Raw genomic sequence first — 25,461 nt, 5'->3', positions numbered from 1 at the left:
AGAGAGAGAGAGAGAGAGAGAGAGAGAGAGAGAGAGAGAGAGAAGCAAAAGCTTATTGTAAAAAAAGCTTCTCTGGTTTATTACATAAATACTATTCAATAAACTCGGGTAGGGGCTCTGTGCTTTAAATGATTAACAAGAGATGTATTGTAAACTTAGTAATTGATGATAAAATGTATAGAGCTCTCTTTTGCAAAGTGCTTTACAAATATTTTTTTTCATTTTATTCTCACAATAACCCTGGAAAGATAAGGAAACTAAGGCAGATCAAGGTATCAATGACTTACCCACAGTCAGACAACTAAATAAATATCTGAGTCTTGGTGGCATTTAAAAGGCTGTTCAGTCTCCCAAATTGAATCACATCCAATATCCCTCTCCTGTGAAATTCTCAACATGGTACCTTTAATAGACATATGTACAGATGTTCTAACTTAATTGGATGATGCATGCCCTATTATGGACAATAAGAATTGTTCCTCTACTTCTTTGTTTTTGTTGGCATAGTCAGCTATAATGAGATGTGTTTTTTAAAACCACTATTTTAAGTAAAATCAAACAATAAAAACCACAGGGCTTACAGAGAACACAGGATTAGAGTCAAAACACTAAAAAATTTTGTCAATGACAGAATTAAAAAATGGAATGGACCTAATAAAATTATATTAACATTTTATACTCATTAAATTGGTAATAAATACATATGTAGGGGTGGCTAGGTGGTGCAGTGAATAGAGCACTAGCCCTGGAGTCAGGAGGACCTGAGTTCAAATCCGGCCTCAGACGCTTAATACAAAAACTAGCCATGTGACCTTGGGCAAGTCACTTAACCTCAATTGCCCTCCAAAAAGATATATATATATATATACATATACATATATATATAAGATGGTGATTGGTTTATGGTGTTTTAAAAGTCCATGTAGACTATATGTGGATTTAACCATACAGTATACTATATGTAGATTTGTCTGACACAGAGGAAAGAATAGTTATCTATAGTCTCTTCCCCTTTACCTTTACCAAGGCATATTTTGATTCCTGCCAGGAGGGAGCAGGAGGTTGAGGCCATTTCACTTTCCTTGGGTGCTAAGTTAGAACTATATCTACCTGATCGCTTAAATATTGTTAGTTAAACAAAATGTATTTTAGGTTCAAGCTATGCCCCTGAATGCTGTCCTTTAATGTGGAAGGAGTTCCCCAAGTTATACATCCAAGACTAGGTTCTCTTCCCACCAGATGCTAGTTCCACAATGAATATACATAGATTACAGCAAATATAAACATTTATCCAAATATAAAGGAAAAGGGAAGTCAGAGAAAATATTCGTGGAAGAATATATCCCAGACAACACAGGTAAATGATCTCTCCCTCTGGGAGTTAGAAAACTCACCTTAACTAGGAAAGAGTCTCAGATCTCATTCATGGAGAGATTCGCAAAAATCTCTTGTGTAACAAACTGGGGACAGGGATATGACAGAGATTATACTCTTTTATCTGTTGGCTTTTTCCCACCAGTATTTTCTCTCCCTTCAAAAACCTAAAGAGACATTAGAAACATGTGTTTTCTCTTTTGAAGATGGAAGCCAGAAGAGCAGGATGTCTCTAATTTCTAGTTCTCATAATCTGACCCTCACACATGTGCCAAACATTGAATAATGAGCTTCTGCCAATGAAGAGAGTATTATTCAACTGGCCCTTTGAGCCATGGATTATACATAAATGCTACAATAAATGGTGGCAGCACATGTCCACAACCTCAGGCTTCTGCTTGACCTGTGCCAAGGTAATTTGACTGGCAAATTTAATTGCTTTGGGTGAGAGGGCAGCCTTATCAAGTAAAGGGCAAGCGAAGTGGCAAAGAATGATGGCAGAAGATGGAGTTTATGGATGCAGACCAGCCCTCTGTCACCCATAGCTGCTACTGCACCAGAAGTTATACAATAAATATTTAACTTTACCTTGAAAAAGACTGGAAGTTGTCTTATGGAAGTTGGCTTTGGGAGGTTTGCAGTTTGTGAGTTATTGTGAAATGGTGGGGAAAAAAAGATTATCTGAAATAGGATGGAAATTGTAATACTGTATGTGGACAGGTAAACCTCATTGTACTCTTATTATGTCTTTCGAAATGAAATCACATAGGTAAACATACAATTTATATTGTGCTCAAATTGTTCCTTCATATTAGAGGCAGCTATTGTGCAGTAGGCAGAGTACTGAGGGAAAAAAAACAGGAAGACAGTTTAATTCTGCTGGCCTCACACTCTTACTAGCTTTGTGACCCTAGGCAAGTAACTTAGTCTCAGTTTTTTAACTGTAAAATTGGGATAATTATAGCACTTATTTCACATGGTTGTTGTGAAGATCAAATAAGATATTTATTAAAAAGTGCTTAGCACAGTGCCAAGTACATATTAGACACAATGTGTGTGTATGTATGCATGCATGTATGTATGTATGTGTGTATGTATAATGCTTATTCCCTTCCCCTAATATATCAATCATGTTGAAACAAATTTGTGTTTTCGAAACCAGCATTTTAGCATAACTAAATATAGATAGATAGATAAATTCATTTTGTTAGTGACTATGAATATCTATGAATGTTCTCTGAACTGTCCCAAGGCTTTAATATCATCACTACAATACCATCTGTATATATAAAAAAATCTCTTCTCAGTCTATACTCGAGATAATCGAGAAAATGTCCTCACTTTACAGGTTCTAATAGGGCAATCTCCCAGTGGTATCATACTGGGTCTATGTCTCAAATAAGGCATAATTTTGAGATGGAAAGGGCACTCAGGCTGGAGTATGAGCAATTGCTTCCCTCCCCATTCCTCCCTCCTCCCATCTCATTGTGCTGCCCATTGAGAGCATGGGGGCCACATACTGAGTCTGTCCACACTAGCAACAGTTCTCTTATCCCTCTTGTGATTAGCAATAAAGTTTCTTCAGCAATCTTTGTGTGGTCCTGTGCTTTTCATCTGAACTCCCCTGCACTACAAACAATAAGCATTTATTAACAGAGATTTCTTCAACAACTATGGGGAAGTGCAATAAAATACTAACTTCCCTCTGGAAACACTTGTGTGTAAGGGAAGGGGTTGTGGTGACTGTATGATTATGGGAGGACAGAAATGTTAGGAAATGATCTGTTTATTCATTAAAACAGGAAGAAAACCACGGAGCATATAACATGAAATAAATGACACCTTGTCTGTGAGGCCTATGGTTTAACAGAAGATAAAACCTATCTCTGACTGTCTGGTTTCCCTCCTGGAGAAATGTTAACTACTTCTTAGTGCTTTTTTAATCAAATCTTCTCAGCTCCTTAAAGCCATTTTCAATCTGGCTCCTCCCTTTTAAGCTTCTTTCACTGCATTCCCCTTCAATCTCTATATATCTGCCAAACTCTCCCATTTGCTTTTCTGCAGGGGGGGGGGTGGGAAGAAAACAAACATTTATTAAGCACCTATTACATGCATTTTTATAACAATTGCCATGAACTATGCTGAAAACTTTATAAAGATTATCTTATTTGACCCCTTCAACAGCCCTAGAAGGTAGGTGATATTCTTATCTCCATTTTATAGTTGAAAAAAAAAGGAGGCAAGCAAGATTAAGTGATTTACCCAGAATCATAAAGCTATTCAGTGTCTTGGGCTGGATTTCAATTCAGTTCTTCCTGAATCTAGCCTCCATGCTCCATCCACTGCATCACCTTGTCTATATTTGGTACATGCTGCATCCTTGCCTCCTCTCTTAGAATCTCTGGCTACTTTAAAGCCCAGTTCAGATGCCACCTCCCAGGGGAAGCCTTTCCTGATTCTCTTACATTTCAACATATACTTTTCCTTCTTGAAATTATTTTGTGTATCTGTTTATAGCAGTATGTCATAGTAGATATAATAAGAATTGCACAGTAGGTAGAGAGATGACCTCAGAGCCACAAAGGCATTAGATCAAGTCCTCCACCTAACACATATTAGTTATATGACCCCAGACAAGTCGCTTCCAATCTCAGTGCCCTCATCACCATTCTAAGGCTATAAATTGTAGTGAAGATGTTATGCCAATGAAATAATATATCAAATCCCAATGGCCTGACAGTATTCTGCAAGTAGAATGAATGCTGTTTGAGGAATGTTTTAGCTTGTCTTTGCATCTCCAGTGCCTCACACATCTTAAATACCTAACGCATGCTTTGGGGATTGAATTGCACTTTAACCAGTCAATCAAGAAATCAGTACAAGTTTATTATTCACAGGTCATGTGTCAGGAAAACTCAGTAAGTTTAACATGGCATCCAACATTAGCAAATGTTGAGAAGTTGCAGAAAGGAAAATTGAATTTTGGTGTAAGAAAAAACTTCACAAGAAAAAAAAATTCCTAACAATTTGATTCATCCAAAGCAGAAAGGTCTATGTTGGGATGTCATGGGTGGTTTCTTTTGTTGGAGGGATATGAGGAAACACTTGTCAGATATTTTGAATAATGAATTCTTGATTGGGTTTGAATTGAAGAAGGTCGTCCATGAGATCTATCCCTTCCAACTTAGAGGTCCTGCCTTGGCTTCCTATATGACCATGGGCAATACCTATCACTTCTCTGGACTTGAGTTCCTTTTTTTAAGGGACAGTGTTGGACTTTACGATCTCACAATCTTGCTTGAGGAGGTAGGAGTTAAATAAAATGGATGAACATGTAGGAGTCTATGGTTGTTTCACAAACCCAAGGATAAATAGGTAGTAGAACAGGTGACAAGCAAGCATTTCACCTGTCCAAAAACTTTGCAACAACCTTTGTGTTTGTGTCTGTTTTGTGTCACTGTGTAAGAGAACATGAATACCCTTACTCATATCTATATCTACTTACCTATCCTTGTTTTCCTCCCCAGCCTCAATGCCCCTGTCTAACAATACTTAAAACTTCTCATCTACTCACTTCTCTACACTTTGGTCCCTCAATATAATTAGGGTTTGGGCTCCAGGCACATCCCAGCTATTCTTTTGTAGTGACTCACCAGCCTTTACCACAGTTCCGGGATCCTTTCTCTCAAACAGGACTCAGATGTTCAGCAATTATCTATTTGAGGCTTATACATAATCCTTGTAGAGAAGTGGGGATTTATAACATAAATCTGTGATCCCACAAGGAAATAGTTATGATTTGGAGGTCCCTGGAGCTAGATGTATGCAAACAGGACTGCAGATTACCCAGGGGAGCGGCTTATTCTTCTCTTGCTCACAGTTTCCCTCAACTTCTGCTGGATGTGACACTGCTCTCACCCTGCTTCAGACTACCATCAGAAGGTCCTATCTCATGGAACACTATCCCAGACACTACCTCCCTTCCAACTCCCATAGAAGTAATGGCTGGATTCTGGAGTGACTCACCTCCTCTCTTGGAGCAATTGCCCCACTGCTTGAAAAGACCAGTTCCCCAATGCCTATGTTCTCATTGACAGTACCAGTGCCCTGTACCAAACAGTGCAAGGAACCAGGTTTCCTAGTTATGGTTCTGTTATGATATCCAAAGATAACTATAGGCTAAATCTAATTGTATCACATTTATTGTGGGTCCTATACATAATTTGATAAAAACAATTATAAAAGATAAAATAAGGTAATGTGTTTAAAGTTCATGTGAAGAAGACATAGGAGTTTTAATGGACTGCAAAAGAGTCAAAAGTGTGACATAGAAGCAAAAATATTAACGTCATTGGAGCTTACATTAAAAGAAAAAAAAAGTCCATAATGAGGGGAGAAATGTTCCTACTGAAACTTAGCCTGGCCAGATCATATTTGGAATGCAGATTTCAGTTCCAGGTATTTTAGGAAAAACACTGGCCAGATGGAGTGAATAAATTGGATGTTGAGGGTGTTGAAAACATACAGTAGGAGGATAAGTTGAAGTAGCTAGAAAGACAAGGACCCTTACTATCCTAAGATATCTGTAAACTGCCAAATAGCAGAGAAATCGCATGGTTTCATTTGGCCTCTGAGGGTAGAAAGAGCAATGAGTAAAAGTTGTATGGTGATATTTCTTTGAGAAAAATAAACCCTTCCTAAAAAATAAAATTCTTCAAAAGAGATCTTATATTCTTAGGTGGGTAGAATGTTTTCATTATTAGAAATATTCCATTATTTACATTATTGCAGTGGTGTCTTTATTAGCACTTTCAGGAATTTTTCAGTGAAAAGAGTGATTTAATTTGAAGTCCATTTATAAACTGTGTGATTCAGGCTATGTTATCTACTTTTTGAGAGTCAACATCAGCCATAAAATGGAATTCATCATAGTTATACTACGTGGTTGCTGTGAATAAAATATTTTAAAAACATTTTTAAACCAATTTAACATTAAGCAAGAACATGGTTTTATGTTTTATAGTTTCTTAAAATAATATGATTACATACAAGTGGCAGAAATGTTTTCTCACAAACCATCAATCCGTCATATATATATATAGTGTGTATGCATATATATACATACACATATACATCATATATATGCATATACATACATACATACACACATATGTACCTGGCCCATGGCTGAGTCATATTGATGAGGCCTGAGCTTAGAGACTAATACTAAAATGATCAAATTCTTGTTCACTCATTTGGACTCCTTCCAGAATTTATTCCAGGAAATCTCCATAGATAGTTTGCATCTGTTTCCACAGACATAGGTAAAAGCTATATTTGAAGGTAACAAGTGGATATAAGGTATAAGACTGCCTTTATTTCATCCTATTTAATATAATGCACAAAAGTTTCTCTGTCTCTCTGTCTCTGTTTGTCTCTCTGTCTCTGTCTCTCTCTCGCTCTCTCACTCTCTTGCTCTCTCTGTCTATCTCTCTCTCTTCCATCTATCTATCTGACCTATTTTTAGAGGCTAAATACACAAATCATGAGTTACCCTCAAGCCTGGTGCTGTCAGTCTCTCTTTGTTTTTGTTTTTGTTTTTTATACTATAGGATCATGTCCCCTCAGAAATCAAAATACCCTATCCTTTAAACAGGTGGTAGAAATTCAGGAATAATGTTCATGAATTCCCCTCTCAGGCCACATGGACAAGGACATATTTGTTTCTATGATGTGTTTCAATAAGAATTATTACTATTCCACCACTGCCCAAATTTACTGTAATTACTTGGACTAAGAAACTTTAGTCTTTATTTTCCAGTTTCTTACCTATGCTCAAAAAAAAAATGAAAGGCATAAGTTAAGACCTTGGAGGTCCCTCTCAGTTTTCCAAAGCAGAGGAATCTCTTCCTGTGCTTGGAGCTTAGGGGGAAATCTCACTGACTCCCAATCAATGCAGTCTAAACAAGAAACTCCAGAGAAAAAACAAAGGGCTGATAGTAGCATGTTAGTCTTTCTTTTAAACTAGGTCATATATGGCATTTCTACTCAGACAAAAGTTCATCTTCTTAAGAGTATCAGTCAACCATATCATTGTGGGCAGCCCTCGATACTAGTATTAATCAGAAGTTGTCTTTGTCCTTTACAAATGCCAATGAGGATATCTACATCCTACAAGGAGAGCAATATGGATTGTCAGCTAGGTGGTGCAGTGTCAAGAACACGTGTTCAAATATGGTCTTATATACTTAGTAGCTCTGTAAAATGGAGATAATTATAATATCTGCTTACCTGGGTTGTTGTGAGGATCAAATTAAGCACTTTGAAAATCATAAAATGACACAGAAACACTAGCTACTATATTATGAAACATCCAAAGTCTCTCATGTCTATGAACTCATCAAATGGACTGAGAATTTCCTCTAATCACTTATATTACAACACATTATTTCATTTGGTCCTCACTGAATAAATAAATTCCAATAGACAGGTATTGTTTTATAGATGAATAATCTGAAACTTAGAGAGGTTCCACTATAATAACAAATAAGTGTTTGTCACAGGATATGGATCAGCTGAGTCTTCTATTCACTATACCATAAAGTTCACTGGAATTCCCTCATGAATGAATCCAAGGGAGTTCATTTGGTTTTTCTCTCTGTTAGCATCACTCTTTTTTCAGGAAGATATTCATCACTCTATCACGAATTTGCTTAGTCCTAACTCCATAAATGACAGGGTTGACAGCAGGTGGGACAACCACATCGAGTTTTGCCAGAAGGGTATGAATATAATGAGGGGTGCTGTGGCCAAAGCAATGGGTGAGGAAGGAAAAAAATGCAGGGGTGAAAAAGGACAAGATGACACAGACATGAGAACCACAGTTACTGAGGGCTTCCAGACAGGCATCCCATGATGGGAGGAGGAAGACAGCATGGAGAATTCTCACATAAGAGACTGCAATCAGAACCACATCCAAAAATAGGACAGAGATATTTCCCAGTCCAAATATAATGTTGACCCTGATGTTGGCACAAGTCAGTCGGGCAATACCCATGTGCTCACAGTAGGTATGAGAAATGATATATTTTCCACAGAATAGAAACCTCAGTAAGAGAAATACTAATGGAGTCACCATGCACAGGCTTCTCAGTACAGCCAACTCTGCAATGATGTCAATGATTTTATTGGTAAGGATTGTGTTGTACCAGAGCAGGTTGCAGATGGCAACACATCTATCAAAGGATATAGCCATTAACACAATGCTCTCCATGACTGTGAAGAAGTGGATGAAGAACATCTGAGTTAGGCAGCCTCCAAAAGTGATCTCCTTTAGGCTGAACCAGAAGATTCCCATCATCTTGGGAATGGTAGTTGTGGACAGGCCTAGGTCAATGGTGGCCAAAATGGCCAGGCAATAAAACATGGGCTGATGAAGGCTTCGATCCTTCTGAATCACAAAGAGGATGGTAATGTTCCCCATGAGTGCAATTACATACACGGCACCAAAAGGGAAACCCATCCAGAGATGTACAGCTTCCAGTCCTGGGATCCCAAGCAACAGGAAGAAGGAAGGGTGAAATTCTGTGTTATTGAGGTACATTCTGCCATAGATTGTTGTCAACTTTCATCAATACAAATAGATATCTCTCCCCATAAAAAGACCTCTGTGCTGCTTCTCTTACTGAGACAAAAACCTGAAAAACACAAAGAAATATTTAAAACCATTTCTTTCCAACACAGAGGAAGAAATCATCTTCCTTAGGCCACTATCTTTTCCATATCTCCTTTTCTTCTCTGGGTCCTGCCAAGTATTGAGTTTCCTTCTACTTGACTGATCTCTGTGTGGCAAAATGTGGTTTTAAGGAACCTTGGAGAAGAGAAACATAAAGTAAGGCTCCTGAATTCACTTGGTCTATAGAATGCTACATCTGATTTATGACAGAGGACACCATGTTTATACAGACTCCAGATAAAGGGGTTACAAAGTAGGTGAGTGAGTAAAGGTAATAACCTTGATTTTTGCACAAATAAGGAGAACTCCTTACCATGTAAAATTCATTCTAGTCCACATCCAGGCCAATCCATCAACCAGAAAACTTATATTGCCACTGTTATGGACAAGACTAAATACTGGAGATAAATAGTACCAATAACATAGAGTTGCTTAACTCCCAGAAACTCTTATTCCATAGAGAGAGATAATATATTTGCAACTACAATATATGCAAAATACACAGAAGGTGTTTTGGAACACATCACCCACTCCAGGCAGATGAGCAAAGCCTAAAAGTAGGAAATGAGTGACATTTTTAGCTGAAGTTAATAAATAACAAAGGGTTCTAAGAGAGTAGTTGAGAAGAAGGGCATTATAGGGATAGGCATAGCTTGTGCAGGAAATGGTTGGGGTGGGGAGGTGACATTACCAAGAAACTTCCAGAAGGCTAGTTTGGTTAGACTGCAGTGTACTTGAAGATAGATGATTGATATAACAAGGGCAAGAAAGATAACCTCCAGTCAAATTTTGACGTACTTCCAGGGCCAAAAAAAGAGCTTATATTTGAGCCTAAAGGCATAAGGAGCCAGTAGATTTCGTTGAGCAGAAGCATGATATGCTCAGGTATGTGTTTAGAAACATCACTTTGTAAATTGATCTCTAATTTCCCTTACAGCTCTTAAGTTCAGAGATTTTAAGCTATATACATACACACATACATGCAGTAATATGGTCCCTGAACCAGTGTTTGACCTATTCTCCCCAAATGGATTTTTTGTTTCTGGTACCCAAGACCCTGTGATACTTATAATAGTTGATAGTCATTTCCAAGGATTGTCATTAACAAACTTGGGCTACTATCTGGAATCACATTGAGTCTTTTCTGTTATTCCTCATTTTAAGAAAAATTATTTCTCAGTATTTAATTCTGCCAATAACAAATAATTCATCTTTTTTTTATATTAAGCTTCAAGCCAGCCTTTACTCTCTCCTCTTTCACCCTCATCAAGAGGCATCTTAATCCTCTTCATTTTCTGCCATAAGAGTGGTATCATCTGCATATCTGAGACTGTTGATATTTCTCCTGGCAAACTTACTTCTGACTTTTGACTGATTCAGTCTGGCATTTTGCATGATGCACTCTGCATATAAGTTAAATAAATAAAGTGACAATATATAGTCTTATCTTACTCCTTTTCCAACCTTAAACAAATCAATTGTTGCGTGTTAAGTTCTAACTTTTGCTCTTGGCCCACATACAGGTTCCTCAGGAGACAAGTAAAATAATTTAGTACTTCCATCTCTTTGAGGTCTTGCCACATTTTCTTATGATCCTCTCCAGCTCATTTTACAGATGAGAAACTGAGGCAAGTTAAGTGATTTGCCCGGCATGACACAACTAGTGTCTGAGTCTTCATTTGAACTCAGGAAGAGGATTCTTTCTGGCTTCATGCCCAGCACTCTATTCATTGTGCCACCCAGGTGCCGCACTATTGATTAGAGAAATGCAAATTAAAATGTATCTGAGGTTCCATTTTATAGACTGGCTAACATGACAGAAAAGGAAAATGACAAATGTTGGAGGGGGTGTGGAAAAATTGGAATGTTAATGCATTGTTGGTGGAGTTGTGAATTGTTCTAACCATTCTGGAGAACAGTTTGGAACTATACTCAAAGGGCCACAAAACTCTGCATACACTTTGACCCAGGAATACCACTACTAAGTCTGTATCCCAAAGTAATCAAAGAAAAAAGAAAACCACCTATTTATCTAATATATATGTCCTCTTTCCCCTTCCCTAACTCTTCCATCATTCCCATGGAGAAATAAAGCAACAAAACCACTGTTACAAACATTTGTATAATCAAGCAAAACAAATTACCCCCTTAGCTGTGTTCAAGAAAACATATTTCAATTTGTACTCTGAACCCTTCACTTCTCTATCAATAGGTGGGCAGCATGTTTTATCATGAGTCCTTTGGGAATGTGGTTCATCATTGTGTCAATCAGAGTTCCCAAGGATGTCAAAATTGTCTCCAAAATATTGTTTTTGTTCAAATTGTCCTGATTCTGCTCACCTCAGTGAATCAGTTCAAACAAATACTCCAAGACTTACATGAAATTGATCCCTTCATCATTTCTTACAGAACAGTAGTATTCCATCACATACATATAGCTTGTTTATCCATTCCCTAATTGCTAGGCATTCTCTCAGTTCCCAATCTTTGCCACCACAAAAAAAAAAGAATTTCTAGAGATTTGTCCAAATGAGTCCTTTTCCTCTTTATTTGATCACTTAGGAATATAGGCTACAAGTCAAAGGGTATGAGGAGTATAATAGCTTTTGGGAAATGCTAATAAATTGCTTTCAAAATGACTGAGCAAATTCAAAGCTCTACCAAAAGGGCATTAATGTACCTATTTCCCTACAACCTCTCTAGCAGTTATTTCCTCCCTTTTTTGTCAACTTTGCCACTTTTATGAGTGCAAGGTAGAAATTCCAAACTCTTTACTTTCACTTTTCTGATTATCAATAGCAAAATATATTTTAATACAACTATGGATTTCTTCCTCTGAAAACTGCCTGTTCATATCTTTTGACCAACAAATATTTTTTTTTAAAAGCAATTGGGGTTAAGTAACTTGCTCAAGGTTACACGGCCAGTTATTATCTCTGGGTGTGGTGCTGAGTATCTGAGCCCAGATTTGATCCAGGTCATCCTGACACTGGAGCCGGTGCTCTTACTCGCTGAGCCACCTGGCCGCCCCGAAGCAATTGGGGTTAAGTAACTTGCTCAAGGTTACACGGCCAGGTGTTACTGGGTGGGGCTAAATGTCTGAGCCCGGGATTCGATCTCCAGGTGTTCTCAACACTGGAGCCGGTGCTCTTACTCGCTGTGCTACCTGGCCTCCCCCAACAAATATTTTTTAAAGAAGAAGAGAAAAGTCAGCAAAACCCATTCATATACAGAAACTAAGTATGAAAATAATTGCAATGTTCCACACCTATCTGCAAAAGATGAGAATAACTTCTCACATGTCTTCCTTAGGTTCATGTTCATTCTTTATAATTTTGCAAATTATTTTGTAATTTCTTTTTTGATTGCTCTTTCCATTTATAGACTGGTAATTACTTTATCAAATTTTATAAAGTATCCCTATGGGGTTTGGTATTTTCATTTTTTTAAGGCATCCCACTCCTTTTTTTTTTCTCATTCTTGTTAGCATAAAACTGTGAAAAGTAGTTTTTGTATTACTTCTGATTTGGTTATTATTCCAACTTGCTCATTTGCTAATGTGTTGATTTGATTTTCTGCAATCTCTCTCTTTTTTTTTTAATATTCTGGAAAACTTTATTTTTATCGTAGGTGGAATGGGGACACAGCAAGTTAGATGATTCCAATTTTGTTGGCAACATCTAAAGCATCATAGTCTGGAGCAAGATGGACATAGGCCTTCTTCTCTCTATCGGGCCGGATCAGTGTGTTGACCTTGGCCACGTCGATGTCATACAGCTTCTTTACGGCCTGCTTGATCTGATGCTTGTTGGCCTTGACGTCCACAATGAAGACCAGGGTGTTGTTGTCCTCAATCTTCTTCATAGCAGACTCGGTGGTCAAGGGAAACTTAATGATGGCATATTGATCAAGCTTGTTTCTGCGAGGGGCGCTCTTCCGAGGGTATTTGGGATGCCTTTGAAGTCTCAGTGTCTTGGGTCGCCAGAAAGTGGGGGATGTTTGGATTTTCTTCTTTTTGTGGCTATGGACACCCTTCAGCACTGCCTTCTTGGCCTTCAAGGCCTTGGACTTGGCTTCTGTCTTGGGGGGGGACAACAGCTTCCTTCTTCACCTTCAGCGCCATGTTGGGGGAAAGGCTGCAATCTCTTTTTTAACCAGGTTGGATAATGGCTTATAAATTCCACCTTGCTCATCTGCTAATGTATTGATTTTCTGCAATCTCTTTTTTAATCAGGTTAGACAATGGTTTATAAATTCTGTTAGTTTTCCCAAAGAAGCAGCTTTTAGTTTTGTTTATCATTTTTATGTTCTTTTTAGTTTCTGATTTATAATGTCTCCTCTAATTTTCAGTATCTCCTCTTATGCTTATTTGGGATAGATCTTTTGTTGCATTTCCTATTTTTAAAAATGAACATTAAAATCATGAATCCCCTATTTTTCTATTTTGTTAATATAAGGTTTTAGGGATACACTTTTACTACTGAGATTTTTCATTGCTATTGTGTTCAGTCATTTTCAGTTGTGTCCATCTCGTTGTGACCATATATTGAGTTTTCTTGGCAAAGAGATTGGAGTGGTTTGCCATTTCCTTCTCCAACTCATTTTACGAATGAAGAAACTGAAGAAAATTGGGTTAAGTGACTTGCCCAGGGTTGCACAGCTGGTAAGTGTCTGAGGCCAGATTTTAACTCACAAAGTCTCTAGGCCCAGAACTCTGTTCATTGTGCCACTGACTTGTCCCTTCACTGAGGACTGCTTTGGCTCTGCCCCAGAAATTGGTCATTGTCATTTTTTGCATAATTATTCATTGTTTCTATAATTTGTTCTTTGACCCACTCAATTAGCTTGCATAGTTGATAGAGCACTGGATATGGAGTCAGGAAGACCTAAGGTTAAAATCTGACTTCAGACATATACTAGATGTGTGGCCTTGCACAAGTCATTTAGCCTCTGCCTCAGTAACCTCACTTGTAAAATGTCAATAATAATAGCACCCTGGGTTGTTGTTAGTATAAGATGCAATAACATTGCAGCACATTTTATAAACCTTAAACAACTGAGTAAGTGCTATCTTCTATTATTATTGGGGCAGTTGTGTGTTGCTGTTCTTTGAGTTAACTTCAATTATTATTGTGATGTAGTCTCTGCCTGTTAGAGACTACATCTACTATTTCTACATTTTATATTTTCTTGCATTATTTCTGTGCTCTAATATTCAGTTAATTTTTATTTTAAAGAGTCCATGTGGGGTCAAGAAATACATATATTCTTTAAAAGTCCCATTTATGAAATGCCATGAGAAATTTACTTTGTTTCTCTATTGATTTGCTCAATTAAAAATTTTCATCTTTGTTTACCTTTGTTTTAGATGTTTCCCAAACTGAGAAATGGATGCTAAATACTCCTACTAATTAAATTACTGTATATGTCTTCTTGTAATTCAATTAATTTTTCCTTTATGAATTTAGATGGTAAAGCATTTGGAGAACATGTTTAATATTGATATATTTTCATCTTTGTTTCCTTTCAGTTTTTTGTTCATTTTTATGATGATATATTGTGAATTTTGTTTTAGTATTATTATATTTTTGCAAATTTGCTTTGGGAAGAATCTATCTGATGCACACAAAGTCTAAAGCAAACTGACTAACACAACTAATAACAATGACAATTTGATGTGTAGCAATTTTTGTGCCAATCCATCATTTTTCTTCTGAGTATGTCTTGGCTTTTGTGTTATGTTTCTTGTAAGCAAGTTTTTGTGGAGTTTTATTTTTGTATGCAATCTGTTATTATTTTTTTATTTTCTTAAATTGTTGAATGTTTCAACATTTAAAGTTATAAGAGTTAAGTTTATGCTTTTCTCCATTTTTTCTAATGTAGATTTTCCCCTCTTGAATTATTATTTTTTGTTTCTTTAGACTCCTTCCCTTTTGACAGTGTTGGTCACCTTCATGATGCTTTCTTCTCTCTAGGTGTTTTGGTGGCACTGCTTTCTCCTTATTCTCCTAGATGACAGACTGCTCCTTTTCAGTCTCCTTTGCTGGCCATGCCTGCTAACAATTGATGTCTCCCAAGGATCTGTCCATGGTCTACTTTTCTCCTCCCTTTGTGCTATCTTACTTGGTGATATAATTAAATCATGCGGATTCCATTTCTATACAAGTAATTCTCACTTTTTTTTTCAAATGCTTTATTAACTTCTGGTTTACATCATTCATTTCTGCCAGATTTTGAGTTACAAATTTTTCCCCCATTTTTCCCCTACCCACTGTCCCAAAATAGTGGTCCCACAGGATATCCCCTCCTCCAATCTGCTCTCTCCCATATCTTCTCCCATAGCCCCTTCGACTTTTCCAGTAGGGCATGGTGGATCTCTATGCCCCAAAGCCTGTATATATTATTTCCCAATTACATGTAAAATAATATTAATAATAGTATTTATATATTTTTAAACATTTGATTTTAAAATTTTGAATTCCAGATTCATTCCCTTCCTCCCCTGTCACTCACCCTTATATACAAGTAATTCTCAAATCTATTTGTCTAGCTCTTTCTTCTCTCCTAACCTCTGGTACTATATCTTCAAATTCATACTGGACATCTTGCTATGTCCCATAGACATCTTGAACTCAACATGTTTGAAAAATAAACTCATTATCTTTCCCTCAAACCCTCTCCTTCTTCTTTCCTGGTACCATTGAGGATACCAGCATTCAGCCACTCAAACCTGAAACCTAGGAGTCAACTCCTCAGATGCTCTCATCCCTTTCTCTTCCCTTCCATTTTCCAATTCCTTATCCTCTTCCCTTTCCAATCACTTTCCATGTCCTTTCATTTCTCTCTTTGTAACATCTCTTATTTACATCTTCTTTCTTCTGATAGTACCACTAACCTTTTTCAGGCTGTCTTCACCTCACACTAGGATTATTGCAATAACCTACCAGTTAGTCTTCCTGTCTTGTCTCCTTCACTCCAAAATCATCCAAAATCAATTATTAAGTGTTTCACATTGCCAGCAGGCACTGAGTATACTCATCCTTCACTCAGCTAGCATATTGATCTTTCTAAAGCAAAAGTTTAACAATATCATTTCCATATTCAGTCAAATCCATAGAATACCTCCATAAACAAATATAATATATGTTTACTTTTAAAGCCTTTCATTACCTGGTCTCCCTCTTGATTACCCTGAATGCTAATACATTCATGCTGAAATTAAATTTAACTTACTCTTTATTATCAATTTGATCTTCACATATATTAAATGTCTATGTCTATGATCGGTATCAATATTCATTTTGTACACAGTTATTTTCTTGTTTTTGCTCCCAGTAAACTATGAGGTCCTGTAGACCAGGGATGTGTGTGTGTGCGCGTGTGTGCTCACATGTGTGCATGTGTGTTACTTCCTATCCCTAACACTTAGTACAGTGTCTGACACATAGCAGGCATTCAACTCTTCTACAGAACAATGCTTTTTATTGTTATTTTTGTTCAGTCTACCTAAAGACAATGCTAGTCTTGTAGATCTCTTTCTTCTCCCCCTCATCACCACCACAACCAGTTTGTTATCCATTTCTCTATTTCTGTAGTTCTACTTATTAATTCCTTTTCTCTATTTATCTAATTCTTCTGTATTTTTTTCTCTCTTTGTCTCAGTTCAGAGTTAAACACAATCCTTCTTTGTCAAGTCTCCCTAAACATACTGTTTGTTGGGTTTTCTTTTTCATATATGAGCTCTTTCTTTTTCCCCCCCTTTTTACCCTTGTATTTACTTATTTAATTTTATTTTTTTGCCTTTTGGAGGGCAATTGGGGTTAAGTAACTTGCCCAAGATTACATGGCTAGTTGTGTGGGGGGGGGTATGGGTGTGGGTGTGGGTGGGTGTTAAGTGTCTGAGGCCAGAACCAAACTTGGGTCCTCCTGACTCCGGGGCCGGTGCTTTGCTCACTGCACCACCTAGCCGCCCTCTTTAATTTATTTTTACTCTTCATTTAAAAAAAATAAGTTTCAAATTCTCTTCCTCCTTCCTTCCCCTCCTGCAACATGAAGAAGGCAAGCAATATGATATCACTTATACAGGTGAAGTCATATAAAACATATTTCCATATTAGCCATGTTGCAAAAAAAGACAATCAGAAGCAAGGAATATAAAGGAAGTGAGAAAAAGTTATGGTTCAATCTGCACTCAGAGTTCATCAGATCTCTATCAGATGGATATTCTTTTTCATGGGTCCTTTAACATTGTCAAGGATCATTGTATTGATTAGGATACCTAAGTCTTTAACATTTGATCATTATAACCAATATTGTTGCTAATGTATACAATGTTCTCCTGGTTCTGCTCACTTCACCTTGCATCAGGTCATATAAGTATTCCAGGCTTTTTTTTTCTGAAGCTGTCCTGATCATTATTTCTTATAGCACAATAGCTTTCCCTCACAATCATATATAACCACTTACTGAGGCATTCCCCAACTAATGGGCATCCCCTTTATTTCCAGTTCTTTGCCACCACAAAAAGAGTAGCTATATATATTTTTATATGTATAGGTCCTTTCTAAGCAATCCACATATGCACTGTTGGTGAAATTCTGAATTCATCTAGTTATTCTGGAAAACAATTTAGGACTATATTTAAAAGTTACTTAGTTGTACATACCATTTAGCCCAGCATTTCTACTACTACACCTATATTCTAATGATATCAGAACAAACGGAAAAGACCTATATGTACAAAAAATATTTACACCCACTATTTTTATGATTAAAAGGATTTGGCAGCTAAGATGGGGCCCATGAATGGAGAATGAACATGCAATTCATAGTTAATGAATAAAATGGTAAATTACTGTGCTGTCAGAAACAATGAAAATGATAGCTTCAATGAAAACTGGGAAGATTTATGAATGGTTGTAGAGTGAAGTGAGCAGAACCAGAAGAGCAATTTATACATTAGAAACATTTTTGAAAAGATAAATAACTTTGAAAGACTTAGAAACATTGGTTTAAAAAAGACCAAGCATGGTACCAGAAGAGAGATAATGAAACATGATTTCCATCCCTTGAGAGAGAGGAAATGGATTCAGAGTGCAGAATAAGACATATTTCTTTTGGATATGCACAATTCAACAATTTGTTTCGTGTACATTTGTTATAAAAATGTTGTTGTTATTTTTTAATTTTTGTTTTGTTTTTCTACAGATAGGAGGGCAAGAGGGAAGTAAAATATATTTTTGCTAGTTGAAAAAATATATATTAAAAATGACTTTATTCCTTTTTATTACTCAGTCAATATAGCAGGCTTCACTAAAGTACTTTGTATTTATTGGGAATATAAAATTAGTTCATTAAGTAGGATAATATGAGATACCTTGACAACCTGGCAGAGAAGAATAGACTTAATGGTATAGAAAACTACTGAAAAATATTGACAAAGTTAGTTATAAAATTTCTTGTAAAGATTATTAATTTTGCAGTGGTATATAAGGTAAATCACAGAAGGGAGGGTTTCAAATGAGTGAAAGTAGATAGAAAAAAATTAGAAGGCCTTTTCCCCCCTTATCTCTGTTCACTATGAATCTTTCCTGAAAATTCTAAATACTCGCTCACGAATCTGCTTGGTTCTGACCCCATAGATTATAGGGTTGAGGCTAGGGGGTATGACAACATACAGATTGGCCAAGAGTATATGGATGTATTGAGGAACGTTCTTGCCGAAGCGATGGGTGAGAAAGGAAAAAAGTGCTGGGGAATAGAAAGCTAAGATGACACAGATATGAGAGCCACAAGTATTAAGGGCTTTGAATCGGGCATCCCAGGAAGGGAGTCTAAAGACAGCCCAGAGGATTAAGGCATAAGATATTGCAATCAGGATCACATCCAAAAATAGGATAGAAATATCCACCAACCCATATATGCTGTTGATTCTTATACTAGCACAGGCCAATCGGGCAATGCCCATGTGTTCACAATAGGTATGAGGAATGATGTGATGCCCACAGAAAGGCAGCCGCAGGAGCAGAAACACCAGTGGAGCCACCATTATTAAACTCCTCAAAATAGCTAATACTGCTATAATGCCAATAATCTTATTTGTGAGTATCATACTGTACTGAAGTGGGTAGTAGATGGCCACATAACGATCAAAGGCCATGGCCACAAGCACAATGGTCTCCATGGCTGTGAACATATGGATACAAAACATCTGTGTCAGACAGCTCACAAAGATGATCTTTCTTAGACTGAACCAGAATATGCCTAACATCTTAGGGATGGTGGCTGTTGATAGACCCAAGTCAATAGTGGCCAATATAGCCAGGAAATAAAACATGGGTTGGTGAAGGCTATGCTCACTCTTGATCACTAAAAGAATAGTGACATTGCCCATGATTGCAACCAGATAAGCAAAACAGAAGGGGAACCCAATCCAGATGTGGAAATGTTCCAGACCTGGGATCCCCAGTAGCAAGAAGTAGAGAGGGTGGAATTCAGTGTTATTGAAAGGAGGCATTTTCAGTGGACGTTGGAAATTTTGCTCATCAAAGATAAACTATCCATCCCTATGAAGAGCCCTGGCCCTGGTTCTCCTTTGCATTTAATATCCTGTAGAAATACAAAGAAAACATGGTTACTTCATAAATAAACTATGTATTTATCTTTATAGATTATAAGCAAAAATGTACAAGCAGAGAGGCATTAGTCTAGTACAGAGGATAACGGTCTCTGACCTTTAATCAGAAGATAAGAGTTCAAAGTTATTTCTATGACATATGCTAGCAGTTTGACTCTGGTCAAATCTCTTAATCTATCAGTTTCTCAAACTAAGAATATAAAGGAAAGACAAGTTGCCAATTTACACTAGTGGGGGGAGTTTCCACACTGGTCATTCTAAAGATTGATGAAATCAATTATACTGTTTTAATGAATCTTCTCATACAAGGGGAGCATGTAAGGAAACTTAGATACATTTGGGATACCTTCATAAAGTTCAAGAAATATATCACAACGAATAGCTGTGGCAGCTCACAAACTAAAATTGTGTACCCCTAATTCTCAAAGAATTCAATAGAGCAACAAGAATTTATTAAGAGCCTACCATGTGCCAGGTGCTTTATTAAGCACTGGGGATATAAAGAGCAAAATTAAATAATCCTTTATCTAAAGAGGATTACATTCTGTTTAAGAAGAGGACATTGATACCTGCATGTCTGTAACAAGATAAATAGATAATTTGTGTGGCATGAAAAGACAAACCTGATATTCTTAAGGAGTTATACTTCTGTCACATCAGCTTGAATAGTCTCTCCTACAGAGGCTGCAAACCACAGGGGCTAAAAGATGCGATTTCTGTTTCTTTCAGAGGAAATGAAATCTCAGACAGTGACAGTTTATCTTTTGTTGTACAAAGACTCTGTGCACAGACTTAGAGTTTAGCCATCTTTTTTTTTTTTAGCAATTGGGGTTAAGTAACTTGCTCAAGGTTACACGGCCAGTTATTTCTGGGTGTTGTGCTAAGTATCTGAGCCTGGATTCTGTCCCCCAGGTCATCCCGACACTGGGGCCGGTGCTCTTACTCGCTGTGCTACCTGGCCACCCCGAGTTTAGCCATCTTTAATATGTGATTGTTCAATATCTCCTGATGAAAGAACAGTAAAAAAGGACTAAGAGAACTTATGCACTGAGAGAATTGTATCTAACCCCATCTTGTAAAGCATCATCCAAAGAATCCTTGAAAGCAAATTGTAATTGATATCCTGAGAGAACTAAAAGGTGGGAATGTTTCCAGAATTAAGAAGTTATTAGTTGCAGTAATGATTAAAGGTGACTTTGGCTCCAATTTTTCTTACAGGCAACATATTGTAAATATTCATTCATGTCTTTATTTTATTGCTGGTTATATTGTTAATAAATCATAGAAGTAACTCTGTGTTTATGTAAAACTTGAAGATGGGGGGGTTTGAGACAGAAAGACAGATAAGAAAAAACTTACACCAAAAAAGTTTCTCTGATTTATTACATAAATATAATTTCATAAGGTAGAGTAGAGGCTTAGTGCTAAATGGTTAATCAACAAGAGATGTGTTATAGGTTTAGTAATAAAAAATTATATAGCTCTTAGTTTTGCAAAGTTCTTTCTAAATATTGTTTCATTTTATTTTCACAATAACCTTGGGAAAGAAGAGGAAGCTAAGGCAGATATAGACATTAATGAGTTACTCACAGTCACACAGTTGAACAAAAGTCTGATTCTTGGGGCCATTTAAAAGGTCATGCCACTTCTCAAATGGAATCCTATCCAATATCTCTGATGAAATTCTCTGCAAGGCACCTTTGTTAGATATATGTACTGATGGTATATCTTAATTGGTTGTTACATGCCCAAATATAGACAATATGAATTGTCCATCTATTTTTTTCTGGGTACAGTCTGCTATAATGAGATATGTGTTATTAAAACCACTCTTTTAAGTAAAATCATACAATAAAACCCAGAGAGCTTGTGGAGAAAATAAGATTGGGTCAAAACAATCAAAACCTTTTTTAACACTCAAAAACTTTGTGACACAATAAAAGAGCAATGAATCTTAAAAAAAAAAGGTATCCCAATTTTATACATGTTAAATTGACAGGAGTGTGTGTGTGTGTATGTGTGTGTGTGTGTGTGTGTGTTTATAGAATGGTGTTTTTACCATTGTAGGCAATAGGTAGATTTAGTAGACAGAAAGGAATCTCTTCCCCTTTACCTTGACCAAGGTAGATGTTGATTCCTGCCAGGAGGGAGCAGAAGGTTGAGACCATTCTGTTCTCCTTGGGAAGAGGACCTGCTAAGTTAGAAATATATCTATTGGTACAATGTGATCTGTAAAAAATATCATTCCTCAGTCCTTATTAGATAATCCAGAAAACATCCTCACTTTACAGGTTCTAATAGGGCAATCTCCCATTGATATCATACTGGGTCTGTCTTAAATAATGTTTAATTTTGAGATGGAAAGGGATCTTGGGCTGGAGCCTGGGCAATTGCTCCCTTTCCCATACCTCCCTCCTCCCATCCCATTGTGCTGCCCATTGTAAACATGGGGGCCACATACTGAGTCTGTCTCTGCTAGCAGCAGTTTTCTTATTCCTCTTGTGACTAGCAATAAAGGTTCTTCAGCAATCTTTGTGTGGTCCTGTGCTTTTCATATGAATTCCCCTGCACTACAAACAACAAGCATTTATTAATAGAGATTTCTTCAACAACTGTGCGAAAGTCCAATAAAATACTAACTTCCCTTTGGAGAGACTTGTGTGTAAGGGAAGGGGCTGTGGTGACTGTATGATTATGGGAGGACAGAAATGTTAGGAAATGATTCATCAAAACATAGAAAGAAAACAACAGAACATATAACATGAAATTCTGTCAAATGACACCTTGTCTGTGAGGTTTCTGGTTTAACAGAAGATAAAACCTATCTCTGACTCTCTGGTTTCCCTCCTGGAGAAATGTTAACTACTTATTGCCTTTCCAATTGAAACTTCTCAGCTCCTTAAAGCCATTTTCAATCTGCCTCCAATCTCTATATATCTGCCAAACCCTGCCATTTGCTTTTCTTCAGGGAAGGAAGGAAACAAACATTTATTAAGCACCTATTACATAAGTATTATAATAATCACCATGCACTGTGCTAAACACGTTATAAAGATGATCTTATTTGACCCCCTCAACAGCCCTAGAAGGTAGGTGCTATTATTATCTCCATTTTATAGTTGAAAAAACTGAGGCAGGCAAGATTAAATGATTTACCCAGAATCACAAAGCTATTCAGTGTCTTGGGCTGGATTTGAATTTAATTCTTCCTGAATTTAGACTTCATGCTCCATCCACTACATCACCACGTCCATATTTGGTGCATGCTGCGTCCTTGGCTCCCCTCTGAGAATCTCTAGCTTCTGCTGAGGTTCAGTTCAGATGTTATATCCCAGGGGAAGCCTTTCCTCTTTCTCTTATATTTCAGTGTATACTTGATGCTACTGAAGTTGTTTTGTGCATTTTTTATAGCATTACATCATAGATAGAATAAGAACTATGGCATAGTAAGTAGAGAGATGGCCTCAGAGCCATGAAGGCATTAGACCAAGTCTTCCCCCGATACATATTAGTCACTTCTAATCTCAGTGCCTTCAGCACTGTTCTAAGACTTGTAGTGAAAATGTCATGCCAATGAAATCACATATCAAATCCCAATGGCCTGACAGTATTCTGTAAGTACAATTAATGCTGCTTGAGGAATGTTTTAGCTTGTCTTTGCATCTCCATTGCCTTGCACATCTTTAACTAAGGCATGTTTGTGGGACTGGATTGAACTTTAACCAATCAACCAAGAAATCAACACATACATATCGATCACAGACCATGTGTCAGGAAAACTCAGTAAGTTTAACATGGCATCCCAAATTAGCAAATGTTACCTTGGTCTGAATTAGGAGAAGTTGCAGAAAAGAAAATAGAACTTTGGTGTAAGAAACCCCTTCCTAACAATTTATTCATCCAAAGCAGAAAGATCTGTGTTGTGATGTCACAGGTGGTCTCTTTTGTTGGAGGTATATGAGCAAACACATGTCAGATATTTTGAATAAAGAATTCTTGTTTGGGTTTGAATCAAAGGTGACATATGATATCTCTTCCAACTCAGAGGTTCTGCTTTGGCTTCCTCTATGACTGTGGGCAATGCCTATCACTTCTCCGGACTTGAGTTGCTTGTTTTAAGGGACACTGTTGGACTTTATGATCTCTGAGGTCCTTTCTAGTCCTAAATTCTATTATCTTGTGATCTTTTGAGGTAACTAGTGCTGATGACCACAATCTTATTTGAGGGGGTAAGAGTTAAAATTAAAAGGATGAACATCTGTCTATGGTTGTTTCACAAGCCCAAAGATAAATGGGTAGCAGACTGACCAGCAAAAATACCTGGCATGATCTTCTTCATTGTAGGTGGGATACTAATATATCTTAGGCAGATGAACCAGATTGGATAGGAGCATTCATAGCAGGTGACAACCAAGCATTTTCTCTGTCCAATAATTGCACAACAACCTTTGTGTTTGTGTCTAAGTGTTTTGTGTCACTGTGTAACAGAATATAAATTCCCTTACTCATATCTATATCCACTTGTCTATCATTGTTTTCTTCCCCAGCCTCAATGCCCCTGTCTCCCAACACCTAAACTTCTCATCTACTCACTTCTCTCCACCTTGGTCCCTCAATATTATTAGGGTGTTGACTACAGGCACATCCCAGTTCTTCTTTTGGAGTGACTCACCAGCCTTCACCACAGTTCCAGCATCCTTTCTTTCAGGACTCAGATGCTCAGCAGTCATCAATTTGAGGCTTATACATAATTCATATAGAGAAGTGGGGATTTATAAAAAAAATCTGTGATCCCACAAGGAAAGAGTTATGACTCGGAGCCCCCTGGAGCTAGACGTATGCAAACAGGATTGCAGATTACCCAGGGGAGGGACTCATTCTTCTCTTATAGAGAACAGTGCTCACACAAAATGTTCTTCTGGATATGACGCTACTCTCACTCTGCTTGCGAATACCACCAGAAGGGTCCTATCACATGTAACACTATCCCAGAGACTACCTCCCTTCCAACTACCCTAGAAGTAATGACTGGATTCTGAAGGGAGCCACCTTCTCTCCTGGAGCAATTGTTTCAGAGCTCAAATAGACCAGTTCCCATTGACAGTACCAGTGCCCTGCCCCAAACAAGGAGCAAGGTTTCCTAGTTATGGCTCTGTTATGATATCAGAAGATAACTACAAACTAAAGCTAATGGGATGGCATTTGTCATAGGTCCTGTACATGGTTTGATAAAATAGAAGAATAAGCTTAAATATTCATGTGAAGAAGGCATAGGAGTTTTAATGGATTGCAAATGTGTCAAAAGTGTGACTTGGAAGCAAAAATGCTAATGTAATCCAAGTTTACATTAAAAGAAAAAGAATGTTCATAATAAGGGAAGAAATGTTCCTACTGCACTTAACCCTGGCCAGATCATATTTGGAATACAGATTTCAGTTCTAGGCATTTTAGGAAAGGCACTGGGCAGTCAGAGTATACACAAATTGGATAGTGAGGGTACTGAAATCTTACCATCGGAGGATAAGTTGAAGCAGCCAGAAAGACAAGGACCTTTATGCTCCTAAACTTTCTTTAAAAATGCCCAACTGCAGAAAAATCGCATTGTTTTGTTTGAAGGCAGAAGAAGCAATGGGTAAAAGTTGTACGGAGATATTTCTTTAACTGGAATAAGATCTTCCTACGAAATATAACTCTTCAAAAGAAGACTCATATTCTC

General features: G+C 37.3%; 2 protein-coding genes across 2 annotated transcripts; both read right to left on the bottom strand.

The window, feature by feature from the left end:
* Positions 1 to 8,041: 8,041 nt before the first annotated feature.
* On the bottom strand, positions 8,042 to 8,977 carry LOC138177575 (olfactory receptor 52E8-like). Its single transcript, XM_069108790.1, has one exon. The coding sequence runs from the start codon at positions 8,975 to 8,977 to the stop codon at positions 8,042 to 8,044; it is 936 nt and encodes a 311-aa protein (XP_068964891.1).
* A 9,709-nt stretch (positions 8,978 to 18,686) lies between these two features.
* On the bottom strand, positions 18,687 to 19,628 carry LOC138177573 (olfactory receptor 52E8-like). Its single transcript, XM_069108789.1, has one exon. It carries the CDS (start codon positions 19,623 to 19,625, stop codon positions 18,687 to 18,689), a length of 939 nt encoding a protein of 312 aa, XP_068964890.1. The 5' UTR covers positions 19,626 to 19,628.
* Positions 19,629 to 25,461: the final 5,833 nt, after the last annotated feature.

Source organism: Petaurus breviceps, unplaced genomic scaffold (assembly GCF_028583685.1).
Source record: "Petaurus breviceps papuanus isolate PSGF00001 unplaced genomic scaffold, PetGlider_PUasm1.0 90444, whole genome shotgun sequence".
NCBI classification, from domain to species: Eukaryota; Metazoa; Chordata; class Mammalia; order Diprotodontia; family Petauridae; genus Petaurus; species Petaurus breviceps.
This window is presented reverse-complemented; position numbering and strand designations above follow the sequence as displayed.

Excerpts from the sequence above, each read along its gene's own strand:
- LOC138177575 (XM_069108790.1), bottom strand. The coding sequence starts at position 8,977 with ATGTACCTCAATAACACAGAATTTCACCCTTCCTTCTTCCTGTTGCTT.
- LOC138177573 (XM_069108789.1), bottom strand. The coding sequence starts at position 19,625 with ATGCCTCCTTTCAATAACACTGAATTCCACCCTCTCTACTTCTTGCTA.